Here is a 12,522-nt window from a genome sequence, read left to right as displayed (position 1 = left end):
AGCTCTTACAAGTTAGGGTTGAGCTATAAGGCTGGAGAAATGTCTGGTTTGATGCAGTAGTGGGCTGCTAAAAACCTCTGTTGCAGAAACTGCAGCATTTCAGAGGCTGGATCTTGTTCTCCAGCCTTGGCAACAATTTCTACATTGCAGCTGCCCTGTTAAGGAAAACTCATGTAGGAAAGGAAGGACTAATGGGGTATGTATGCATCTCGGTGCTAGGAGGCTGCTCTCTATGATGAATACAGTACTAGCTGGAGCTATAAATATCCATCCTTATCAATTACCAAAGAAGTCAGGATTGTTGGCTAGCAAGATGAGAGAATTTTCTCGTTCTTTTCATTCTACTGCTTTGCTAAGGAAAAGGTGGTTAAAATAAGTGGAATTTCTTTTTCCATTAGTGCATGACCTCTACTCCTCATTCCTGTTAGTGGTCCTAGTTAAAGGCATTAAGCTGCCTATGTTACAAAGAGCCATATTATGCTACTGTTTTGTTATTTCCTATAACATCAGTGGAATATGAGTTAAAAACATCAAATGAAACTACGGAGATATGTAAAGTTTTCTTTGCTGAAGAGCTGTAGACAAGTCTTTTGTAGACAAGACTCTCATCTTCCTTTTTTTCTGACATAGTGGTATAGAAGATGTGAAACATTGAGGAAAAAATGGCACTGAACAAACAAAGCCCAAGATATGTAAAAAGCATTTCACAAGCATTCAGAAGTAGAAGTGATTGTATGAACTTGATCCACTTTAACCACTTAAGTGTGAAGTAAGAAACTCACTGCTATTCTGGCTTTGTGGTACCACAGTATGAAGTAAAAATAATTAACAATATTCTTCTTAAGTATGTGGCACTTTGGTAATGTTTTCTTTAATAATATAGTTTAAAAAATAAATTTTAAATTGTTCTATATTCAACATGATTGGGAGAATTTAATACACAGCTGGGCTGCTACTAGTGGCCAGGATTTTTCAAAAATCAAATGGGTACCCTGAATGAGAAAACTTCAAAGATCGTCTCATGATTAAGAGCTTAAGGCAGGTGATCACCAGGAGATTTTGATTTTATTGTTGGTTTTGAGAAAGATTGTCTGTCACTTTCATTTTCTGTCACTTTATTCTCTCTGTATCTCTATCCCTTCAACATCAAAGAGAAAATGCTATGTCGTAAAGCAGCATCAGTGGAGCTATGCTGATTTATTCCACCTAGAATGTGTCCCGACTCTTGCCAAATTGGGAGAGTTTTTGTAGTACTGTTGGAAATACAATTATGGATATAGTCTGGAAAAAAAAAAAAAAGAATATTTGATAGGCTGAAAAAAAGTGTTTTCATACTTTTTTCAGAAATCAATTGCCTGTTTTCTACTTAAGACAGACCTAGACAATCTGCTTCATAGCGAGCTTCTGCAGGGATGCATTTGATCAGAACAGCCTCATTGTACCATAGCAACAGCTGTCCCCACCTACTATTGTTTTGCAGTCTTGAAGACTGGAAAAAGAGAGTGATTCATACAGTGGATGGGGAGAGATTAACATCAAAAACAATATTTGGGTTCCTGCCAGTGCTCAAATGTCTGAGCTTTCATGGGGATGTTCAGTCACTGTATGCACACTCATGCTCAGTCTGGGTGAAATTAAAGAGTTATAGAATATCTAAGATTGCAAAATGCTCAAGGGGAGACACTGAACTGTGTCATCTGGGGAATTTAATATAGGAAAATCCTAAAAGCTCTCTGTTGTGATAAGGAGGTGCAGGTTGGTGTCCAGCTCAACGAAGATTAGGAAATATGCATTCCTCTGCCTATGTTCCAGGCGGGGGACTTAGTCTTTGTTGCAGTGCATGTAGCACTGTGATAGGTCTAGAAGTCTCAAAAGTGAGGTTGTAGCTGCTTTCTTTTACAAAGGTTTATCCTGTTCTGTGGTAGGTAGCAGCCTAGGTGCTACTACTGCATTTGTTTTAGGCCCTTCACTGTATTTGCCAAATGCCCACGTATGTGTTTTACTAGCTCTTCCTGAGACTTGCATGAAAAGCATCTAAGATTCCTGCTTGTCTCAGCACTGGCGCAGGTTGCTTGGAGAGGTTGTGGAGTCTCCCTCCTTGGAGATTTTCAAAAGCCAACGGGTCATGGTCCTGGGGAACCTGCTCTGGGTGACCCCGCTTGAGCAGGGTGATTGGACCAGACGACCACCAGAGGTCATAACCGATATCCAAGCAGACAGTATATCTTTATTATCAGAGCTTATACAGCATTGGCTTTCTATCAAATACCCTGATTTGGAGGGGAAGGCAAAGTTATTTTTCTGTCTTATACACAGAGGTCTCTGAATCCTGTATTTAAAAACAAAGAATCTGGAAACACTATCACCTGAGGGGGTTGAACTGTGAAGTATGCAAATTACCAGGCTGCAGGCAGTTCAGGATAAGGGAGACTAGCTGTATTATTTTTTTTTCTTAAAAATGTGTTCATGCTGTTGCAAGTACTATTGAAGCAGGAATTTCAGAATTGCTTCAGAATATCAGCAATTTGAAGAAAAAAGTTTACTAGGTGCTCTGGCAGGTCATATAGCAGCAGAACAATACGCAATTTTGAAGAATCTTAAATTAAGAACAGACTGTTCCTCCCATCTGACAAGCCTCTCACCTTTTATTAGAACTACAATGGTGTTGGCAAGAGTCAAGAAATATTTTAAGGAATTTCTCAGAATTGCAGATATTTTGTCATCAATTTTAGCATCTCATGCTTCCTAAGCATAAGTATATGCTTATTGCAGGAGGAAATGCTGACATCCATTACCGGGAGTGGTATAAACCCTTAGTGTGGTTCTGGATCCTTGTTGGCCTTGCCTATTTTGCTGCTGTCCTGAGTATGATTGGAGACTGGTTAAGAGTCCTGTCCAAGAAGACAAAAGAAGAGGTATGACATAATATCTCATTGGTTTTTCATTTTATAAGAGAGCTTTAAGTGCCTGATTCCTGCTTATCTAATGAAGGATGCTCCTCTGCTTGACCAATGCACAGTATTGCCCATGGTTTACTCCACTGGCTGTCTTCGCTATCCTGTTAGCTCTGATCTTTACCTTTTTCACAAAGGGTAGAAAAAAGCAATTGAAGCAAACCTATGTTGTTTCACCTCTATCAGTACTATTGAATACACAGAACACACCAGTAGGATTGCAATTATGAAATAAGCGAGGCTGGCCTTCACTCTGAAGCAAGCTTGAAAACTGTCATAAAAATTTCAAGTGCTCTTTCTTCAAAATTAGAGGTGCATGGATTTTTAAGACATTAGTTGGCTCTGTTCCTTATTAAACAATAATCTGCCTTTAAATCAGGCTTCAACACTGCGTTTCCCCACCTTTCCCTATGTCAAAGAATATGGTTCTGAGTAAGGGTTTAGATTTAGGCCCCCGTATTTTTAAAGTTTGAAGAAATTGAGTAGGCAGCATCAGGGAAAACATGATTAAATACACTCAGAACATGCCCTCCATGGTTCAAAGACAATATTGCTAGTGCTCAGAATAAGAGTGGAAAATGAAAGGTAATTGCTGTAGCTCTGAAGCTGAAGCCTGCTGTGGAGGAAGTTAATATAATTTCAATTTTTAATGCAATCTCCTCCTGCATTCCTAGCAAAGCTGACCTGCAAGGGTCAACTAAAGAGAAGGAATAACCAAAATTTGACAGAGGCAGTGCTGTTTATAGTTTATGAAGGCAGCTGACCCACCTGAGGCCCAGTGCAGCTCCACAAATAAAAGGGGAGAGCATTTGCTGTCAGGCTGCTCAGTAGCAAGACAGCACTTGGCTATGGCACCCATAGGTGGGAATTTGAGCTCTCATGGTGGATGTGAGATGCCTGCTACCACAGGTAATCCAGTTCTAGGAGGACATCTGTTCACCTGGACCACTGGATGCAGAAATGGAGTTCTGGCCCCAGCAGCCCAAGGAAACCATTGACCTTGGTGGGCTGCTGCAAACATTGCACTCCTGAATCTGTTCTCCTTTAGATGAGCTTTAGAAAAGGCCTGTGTTGACCGAGATATTGCTTGGTCATGTCTTTTTTTTTTGTCTTTAAAGAAGAAATATTTGTTCAGCAGCCATGTCAGTGCTTTATTCTTAGTTGTTATTGTTCTCTCAGGTGCAAAGGAGTAAAAGAAAACAGAACAGTGAGACATTTAAGGACATCCTCGTGGTGCCCACACAGAATGTTGATGTGTTTTGAAAACTCCTCCTTCAGGAAGCAACTTGCTTATTGCTGGATTGTGGGGGTGTTATTTGGACAGTTAGGCAATGGGCACCTCCATTAAAGACAGCTAGAGCTGACCTGGAGAAGGGACCCTAGACTGGATGCATCAGCAGGTTTTTGGAGTATTTGAAGTTACTTAATAGGTATTCCCAACATTAATTGCTTTGTGGCACTGAGTTGAACATTCAATGGGACTGAACAGCTCTGCCCATGAACAATACAGAAAAATACATTGCTGTATTGCTACACACTGTTTGCTGTGTTGCTCTGAGACATATTAGTATATAATATGTGAATAATTTTGCCCCCTCCTGACTGTCTACTGCTGATATTTTAAGTCATGAATTTTGTTCTTAATCATGGAGGGATTAGCATGAAGGCCTGCTGCCACGGAACACAGCTATAAAATCTGTGGGGTGGCAAGAAGTGAAACAGGTACCCCAGTGATATGCCACATAAGTCATGTACTAGTCACGTGTTGGTATCTTTAGACCCTTCCTGAGTATAAACACTTCGCTGCTGAAGTTTGGCCCAGATGTATGCTTTGGACCTGGGACTCCTCTCCAAATCTATGCCAGACAATGGTTATGCTACTATTCTGTAGGAACACGTCACTTCATTTTGTGTGTGTTCTTTCTTTCTTTATTTTCATTTTTATTAATTTATTCTTCTTGTTGTAAAGGTTGGAGAAATAAAAGCCCACGCAGCTGAGTGGAAAGCAAACGTGACAGCAGAGTTCAGAGAGACACGGCGGCGGCTCAGCGTGGAGATCCACGACAAACTTCAGAGGGCTGCCACCATCCGGAGCATGGAGCGCAGGCGCCTGGGCCTGGACCAGAGAGCCCACTCCTTAGACATGCTGTCTCCAGAGAAGCGCTCTGTCTTTACTGCCTTGGAAACGGGACGCTTCAAGGCCTCATCTCAGGAAAGCATCAACAACAGGCCTAATAACCTGCGCCTTAAAGGGTCAGATCAGCTCAACAAGCACGGGCAGGGGGCATCTGAGGACAACATCATTAACAAGTTTGGATCATCTGCTAAGATGACCAAAAGGAAAAACAAAGACCTCAAAAAGACCATCCCTGAGGATGTGCGTAAAATTTATGAGACCTTCCGAAACTACTCCTTGGACGAAGAAAAAAAGGAAGAGGAGACAGAGAAGATGTGTAATTCTGAAAACTCTTCTAGCACTGCAGTCCTGACCAACTGCATCCAGCAGCACTCGGACCTGGAGAATGGAGTGATCCCCACTGAAACCAAAGAAAGGGAACATGAAAACAAAGCATTACTTGAAGACAGAAATTAAATGTAAAAGATGCTTGACTTGAATTAACAATGTTAGTGTTTTATATACATATATATATTGAGACACGTGCCTTATACAGACTCCTTATTCAGTCTGAATTATATAGCATCGAAGAATATTTCACTGTGCCATAAAGACTCAAGCTTGCTCTGCCAAAACAAGTCAGGAACACAGCACTGCAGAATGGCAACAGAAAACTACGCACATGGAAATTTCAGCCTGTATAAGATTACCAGGGCAAAACGCAAAGGAAGAGACTGAACCACGGCGATACCACCAGAGTGATATGACCATGGCATAACATTAGACAAAAGGCAGCTATGTAAGAGGAGCCTTTGAAAGCAACAAAAAGGAGTGTATCTTTGTAATGGAGTATGTATTCATTAAGCCTTCCCCTGGTGATTAAAAAGAGGAGAAATTATTGGAGTGAACTAGAAACTTTCAGTAAGGCTTAGTTTATGTTTTGGCACGTGATCCAAGCTAGATTTTTTTTTCCATTTTTGAACCAGATGCATTATCTTTCTAAACTCCAAACGAATGTCAGTGGACACAGCCACCAGCTGGATGCTGGTTTGAAAAATCAACAGAGACATATTTAAGGGTCGGATTGCTCTTTTCATTAAAAAAAAGAAAAAAACTCTGTGGGTATTTATCTTAACCAGTGGAAAAAGAAAAAGAAAAAAAAAAGAAAAAAGAAAAGAAACAAATGGATTTTATTCTCTTGTAGGAAATATTCAATGTAAACTCACAGCAAGAAAGCGCATATGAAGAAAATGCAACATCTAGTGCTATGTTGTTTAAAAGAAGAGAAACATTAATTTAATATTTGACTAGGTGTATAAAACAGTGGGCCAACAGTTTTTTAAAAGAATTTCTCATTCACACTTTCTACCACTGAAAAATCTTTCAATTTTAATGCTGTAAGACTACGAAGGCAGAAGGAAAGCTATAGCTTTTGCATGTCAGCATACTGCTGTTCTCTGTAGCTGAATTTGAATTTTTAAAAATAGAAATAAGAGCATATACATTATTCAAATGAGGGCCAGGGCAACCATAGAATCTCAGGGCTCTATGCCCCTTTTGCTGGGTTTGGGTCTAGGCACGAGCTGCAGTCATAATCTCAAATTAAAAAAAAAAAAAAAAAAAAAAAAAAAGAGAGAAAAGAAATTTAGGAAAAGAAGTTGAGAAAAATATGGTGGTAATCTTTTAAGTGCTTATAGCTTTAAGTGCCATTAATGCTGTCATATTTTGTAACTTTTTAAATAAGTATTTTGAATTATTTGTTTTAATTTCCTTTTCAGGTATTATCTTTGTTTGGCATTTGCTATCTCTTTTCTTGATAAATCTAAACATGAGCTCTCTGCATTTCCAGACTAAAGTGAAATGTAACCAAACTGTAGGCATTTTAAAAAAATCATTTGTGGTGTCTGGTCGTATATGGATATAAGACACACAAATTTCCCTAGACTTCATAGTAAATATTCAAAGAAAAGGCTGCAAAATAATTAATAGGAATTATGAAAAACACTTAGTTTTGGTAGTCTCAGCCTGCAGGCTACTGTTTGCCATTGCAGATAGAAGATTTTGCATGCCGGAAATGAAATACATGATTGCACCAGCAATGCCTCCCCTGCGCCTTCTCCAACTCTTAAATAGTCTTGCAATTCAAGCTGTAGGCGTATAGGTAAAGTAAGCATGGATGTAGATGGCAGAGACATACCGAGTCCTATAAGCTAGTCAAACGTACAGACACTCACAGGCCATATGGGCACAGACTTTTGGAATTGCATGCCCATATCTGCATACACAGAAATGCATGCTCCATTTTCTGTGATAGTTTCTTAGATTTCATGCACAACGAACCAACTCAAAATATAACTGGTCACCAGAATATGATTGCCAAGGCTATGAATAGAAACATGGCAATGAAAATGCAAATTTTTAGTATCCATATTTGCATATCTAATTGACTCTGCACCATTTGCAGGAGCAAGCCAAATATCACTAGCGCAGAAGAGGAAAAGTTCTTGGTATGTTCTGTCTGCTGATTCACTTCACTTGAAGTATCACATCATCTTTCTAATTCCTTTATCTGTCTGAAAATTAAGGATGAAAAAACAAAGTTTGAAAAATTTCAGGTCATTTGGGATTACTTTAACTCAATAAGGGCCTACAGAAATTGCATTCTGCTTAGGTCACCAATGAATCTCTAAAAGCTCAGGGCTGTCTGCTGGCTTTGGCATACTGGAGGCAGGATGGTGAGCCTCGTCCCCAGGGAAGGTTTCAGCTGACTCCATAGCTGCCCTTGCTGCTGGAGGCTTCGGGGCCACACCATGACATGGACAGCAGCTTGCAGCCACCCTCAGACCCCATCCTGCTCAGACTGCAGGCAGGGACCGGGGGAAGCAGTTCTGTTCAACACAGGAGTCCTCAAGCCCTCCTGTCAGTCCTGGTTTTGGGCAGGCATGGGATGAAGTAGGGCCTCCAGTGCCACACGTGAGCAAGTCCTCTGAAGTCTCGGAAATTCAGTGAAGCCTTTTGCGCTCATTCTGTGGACCCAGGATGGATAAAGTACACTCGGATGTAGTGAGGCTTTCTGTTGTTTAGATCTGGGGCTTTACTGTAGACTAGTAGGAAGTTAGGAGCAAAAGCTACAATTCGAGTATGAATTTGAATTGCAGACAAGGTTCAGAAGTGCTCAGACGTGTGACTGGGGTCCCGTGAATTAAAGTACTGCCTGGTTACACCATATTGCACTTTGCTTGTATAAGGATCAGGCACACAAAAGCAAGTCACCTGAGCCTGAAAGCCTGCAGTACATGCAGATTGTGCTAACAATTCTCCATGGTTACCAAATGCCAAAAACAACATCATACATGCAGTTTGATTTGCTCCTCAGCTGAGTTATTGTCACAAGAAATGCTTGTCTGTAAAGGAAAAGTCTGCACAGATGCACAGACAGCTGCAAGGATATGTGAGATACGTTACCTCTCTGTGAAAAATAAGGCTTAGTCATAGCCACTGCATTTGTGCAGGGAAAGCAAGAGTAGTTTTCTTGTAGGCCTTGTCTGCGAGAGCAGGGAGTTAGTGGGCAAATCACAGAAAATAAGTCAGCATGGACAAAGTGGCTGAGGATGTAATATTTGGTGGCCAAATTCAGAACTGCTTGCTGTGATGTGGTAGAAGGACAATACAGTCCTGGCATATTATTCATCTCTAAATTTTCCGAGTTCTCAGTCTGCATCCTGTCCAGATTCTAGCTGATGGCATCTGTGGCTTGCTTTAGTTTCTGCCTGCCCATCCCATGCACGAGTCCCTGGCTGACATTTTACCAGGCTGTGTCTTCACCCACTTCTGGTTTGGGATATGATTGTTTCAGGGACAGAGGGTGATGCTGAGTAAACTCCCAGTGAGATACAGAACAGAGCATTGGATGACCTTTTACATGAAAGCAAAATAACCTTTTTCATTCTGCTCCCCCCTTCACCCTCATTTGTGTGTCTATGAATCTTGCTGAGAAAGCTGCCAGTCTGCTAGTGGAGCAAATATTTTCTCCCATATGATCGCCTGTTAAATACCTCAATACACATCCATTTGTATTTCAATGTGGGAAGTGCAAAGGGTGTATTGCGTACGGTGGCATCCAGTGATGTCTGAAAACTAAAATGACATTTTATTGTCCTACATTGCTTCTCCCCTGGCAAAGGCCATCTCTGGGTTTTAGTTATATGTAGCAGTTTGGGAGAGGATCTCAGTTCAAACATCGAGTGTCTTGGTAGTTAAAATTCTCACCCTTTGGCATTTAAATTACTTAGAAAAAAAAAAAAGTTATTTCTAGTGAGGCTGTTCAACCGTTACTGCAAGTTTTGGCAAAAGATAGTCTGAAGCATATCCAAGTCTCCTTGCACTTAATTACAACCTTTCACAGCAGCCTAAAAATAAAGTCAGGCAAAATGGTGACTTATTGACTTTAACTCTCAGATCCTGCACTGAGCACAACATGACTTGACATGGGAATTGGGACCTGAAAGAACAAAGGAAACATGGATTTTCTGTAGCCGCAGCCCTCACACATAGAGGAAGACTCAGCTGTCTGTTTTCCTACAGCTTTTAGCTCTGCAATCCCACTCTCTCCTGTCTTGTGCGGGAGACTTCTGGCATGCTCCTTTGGGGATCCTCCTGAACCATTAACCATCACTGAGCTTGTGCAGATTTTGCATGAGTGGTTTTGAAAAGGTTTGTAACTTCATCCATGTGGCAGTCTGTGAATTTCATTGTCCTTTTTTTACAGGGAACATTATTTCTAATAAACACGTTATTAGAAATAATAGTAAATAAAAAAGTAGTGATTTATATTAACAAAATCTGATTTTCGTTGTTGCTGTGAAATTATAAACCATCTGAGCTTTTGCTGTCTGGCTTTATGATGTCTCTAGTAGAAGTCTGCTTCTTCCAAAGCCATTAATGGGCGATGCCAGAGACTTTCTGCAAAATTCTCTGTAATCCACGATAAACAAATTATGTCTGTGAGTTCAGGGTGTTAAAAATCCTGTCCTTAAGAAACCTGTATTTTCCTGAAGAATGTTTGTTTATGCTGTACATGGGCTGTTTGTTTGTTTGCCAGCTTTGGTTTTCTCAGGGGCTTACTTGTGTTGTCAGGTAGCATGATGTCTGCTAGTCTCACTTTTCCCATCATCCACTAAAAATAAATAACAGGCAAAGACCAAGCTTTATGTAATCTTGTATATTAAACTGGAACAAGAAATCTTCTGCTAAACAGACAAATTTAAAGGGTGACTGGGAACTGCTTCAGTCCTTTCCGTACCTCTGTTTGTTCTGAACTGTGGTTTCTTTAATCTAAGACCAAAATCTGCTCCCATCAAAGTCAGTGCAGTAAAGAGGAGCTAGCTTCTTACTTTTAAGCTTTTTAGGGCGAAGATCTGCTGTTTGAGCACTGAAGTGCTATTTGCACTTACCGAGATGGCGTTACGTCAATACTAAATACAAATAAGCCCAGCTTCAGAAATGGTTCCCTAGGCAATAAAATATCAATGAAAACACAAATGCAAATCAACACAAATCTGTGGAACTCAAATAGAAGCTAGTAGATTAATGTATGAAACTAGTTGCCTGAAGTATATCATCACATAAATGCAGATTTGGAAGTTCCTGTAGGTTGCCTAATTCTTCCCAAGGTCCCCATCTTGTTCCCTACCAGTAGCAGTTAGTCTTGTTAATACCATTGCTGATTTGGAGCATAATTGTTCCTGCCTGCCAGCACAACTCAAGTATCTAATGATGTTAGACCATGTTGACTCACACTGATGAAATCAAACACTCTAAAGAAGCAGTTTGCAAAAGCTAATTTGGGGTTGTCCTGATGAAGCCAGCACATACTCTGGGAGCCGGATCACGCTGGGTTGAATAGGTCAGTCTAGAAGCACAGAATATCCCAAGTTGGAAAGGACCCACAAGGATCATCGAGTCCAACTCCTGGCTCCACACAGGACCACCCAATCTAAGGGCAGGTCTTGTCCACAGTGCTGGTGAGTACTCAGGAACCGACTGAAAAAGGTGCCATGCGAACATGTGCATGTGCCCACCCTTCACGCAGCCCATGCAACCAGTTCTTGCACACAGATTCAGTGGTGATGCCTGCCACTCTGTGCAGGTAAGCGTGAACTTCTGTGCGCCCTCATATCTGCAGACAGGTTGTGTCTCAGCAAAATCTTGCCACTGATACCTACACTGCTTTAGAGGAAAGAGGGCATTTCTCTAGCAAGTGCCCCTTTGAGACAATTAGGATGTGCTTTTCTTGGCTGAGCTCCTTGAGAGCAAATCACAGGCAGGTGATATGTGGCGTGTAAGAGAATATTTTAGTCTCCCAAATATGTTCCACCCACACACTCTTTTTCCTTGTGAGAACTGGGTGCTTAAAGAGGAAAGTTTATAGTGCCTATTGTGAGATGTAAGCCAAACATAGCAGCCTTCAGCCTCCCATTTAGCAGTTTTCCAGATCCTGGAGTCATGTAGTAACTATTATTAGAAAAAGGCAGGATTTGTATCTGGATAACAACTTTGCAACAATTTGAATTTGTTAAGGCCAATGTTCCAATGCAGTTTTAGGCTCATTTTTTTCTAGTACAAATTGATCTAGACCTTGTGGACTGGGCCGAGAAACCACGATTAGTCATTTTCAACCCTGCATTTGAATTTTATTTTTCTCTAAAATTTGGGGAAACATTTTGGTGGGATGCTAGTCTATTTATTTTTTCCTGATCAACTTCAAATCATAGTATAAGCAATCATAAATCTACTTACAAAGATATTCTATCTACTCTCTTGTCTCTGTCCCTCTTTCTTTTTCTCTCTCTGTAAGATTTTATGGTGCTTTAGAAAGGCATTTTCAGAAAAGGGACAATTTCATAAATGTCATTATCGGGGTACAAAGCAGAATGTGCTTGTACCGTCTTGATAAATTTGCTGCTATTGTCTTTATTATATGATGTAATGTTTTACTAAGATGGAAAAAAAGCAACAAAGACCTTCTAGATGATGAAAACACTTCTCCTGTTGTTGTTGGTTTTTTCTGATTTTTTTTTTCCTATCATCCATCAAGAGCGGAGGAGCTGTGATTAATCTCACCTTTTGCAGTTTCCCAACAGATGCACCAACAGATGCTGCAACCTGTTGAACTGTGGGTCTGTTGTCAGCAAACATAGGTGACAAAGGATTCCTGCAAGCATGGTTGATACTTCTGTGTAAAGTCTGTAGAGACCCCTCATGGCTGAGCCTTCCTTGACATAAAGCCCCTGTGTTGTTGTTTTTGTTTTGTTTTGTTTTAATTATTTTGCTATTCTTTATATACTTGCTATGCTACACAGTCTTTACTGGTTCTTGTTATTTGTGCATTTATTGTGTAACTCAAGATTTATTTCTCCAAAACCCACACCCCTATTTTAGTGTCTGCTAACT

At 40.5% G+C, this 12,522-nt stretch overlaps 1 protein-coding gene across 4 annotated transcripts in view; it reads left to right on the top strand.

Annotated features, from left to right (window-relative positions):
• The window catches only part of KCNK10 (potassium two pore domain channel subfamily K member 10), a 69,635-nt gene extending 59,360 nt beyond the window's left edge, over positions 1 to 10,275 (top strand). For all 4 annotated transcript variants that reach the window (XM_013182599.3, XM_048070369.2, XM_066998233.1 and 1 more), the window contains 2 exons: positions 2,773 to 2,915; positions 4,924 to 10,275. In XM_013182599.3, coding sequence (XP_013038053.1) covers positions 2,773 to 2,915; positions 4,924 to 5,547 — 767 coding nt within the window. In that variant the 3' untranslated portion in view covers positions 5,548 to 10,275. The remainder of the gene's footprint in view (positions 1 to 2,772; positions 2,916 to 4,923) is intronic.
• The last annotated feature ends 2,247 nt before the right edge of the window (positions 10,276 to 12,522 follow it).

The sequence above is a fragment of the Anser cygnoides genome, chromosome 5, assembly GCF_040182565.1.
Source record: "Anser cygnoides isolate HZ-2024a breed goose chromosome 5, Taihu_goose_T2T_genome, whole genome shotgun sequence".
Taxonomy (NCBI): domain Eukaryota; kingdom Metazoa; phylum Chordata; class Aves; order Anseriformes; family Anatidae; genus Anser; species Anser cygnoides.
Note: the sequence above shows the minus strand (reverse complement) of the source record. Positions and strands in the feature narration are given on the sequence as shown.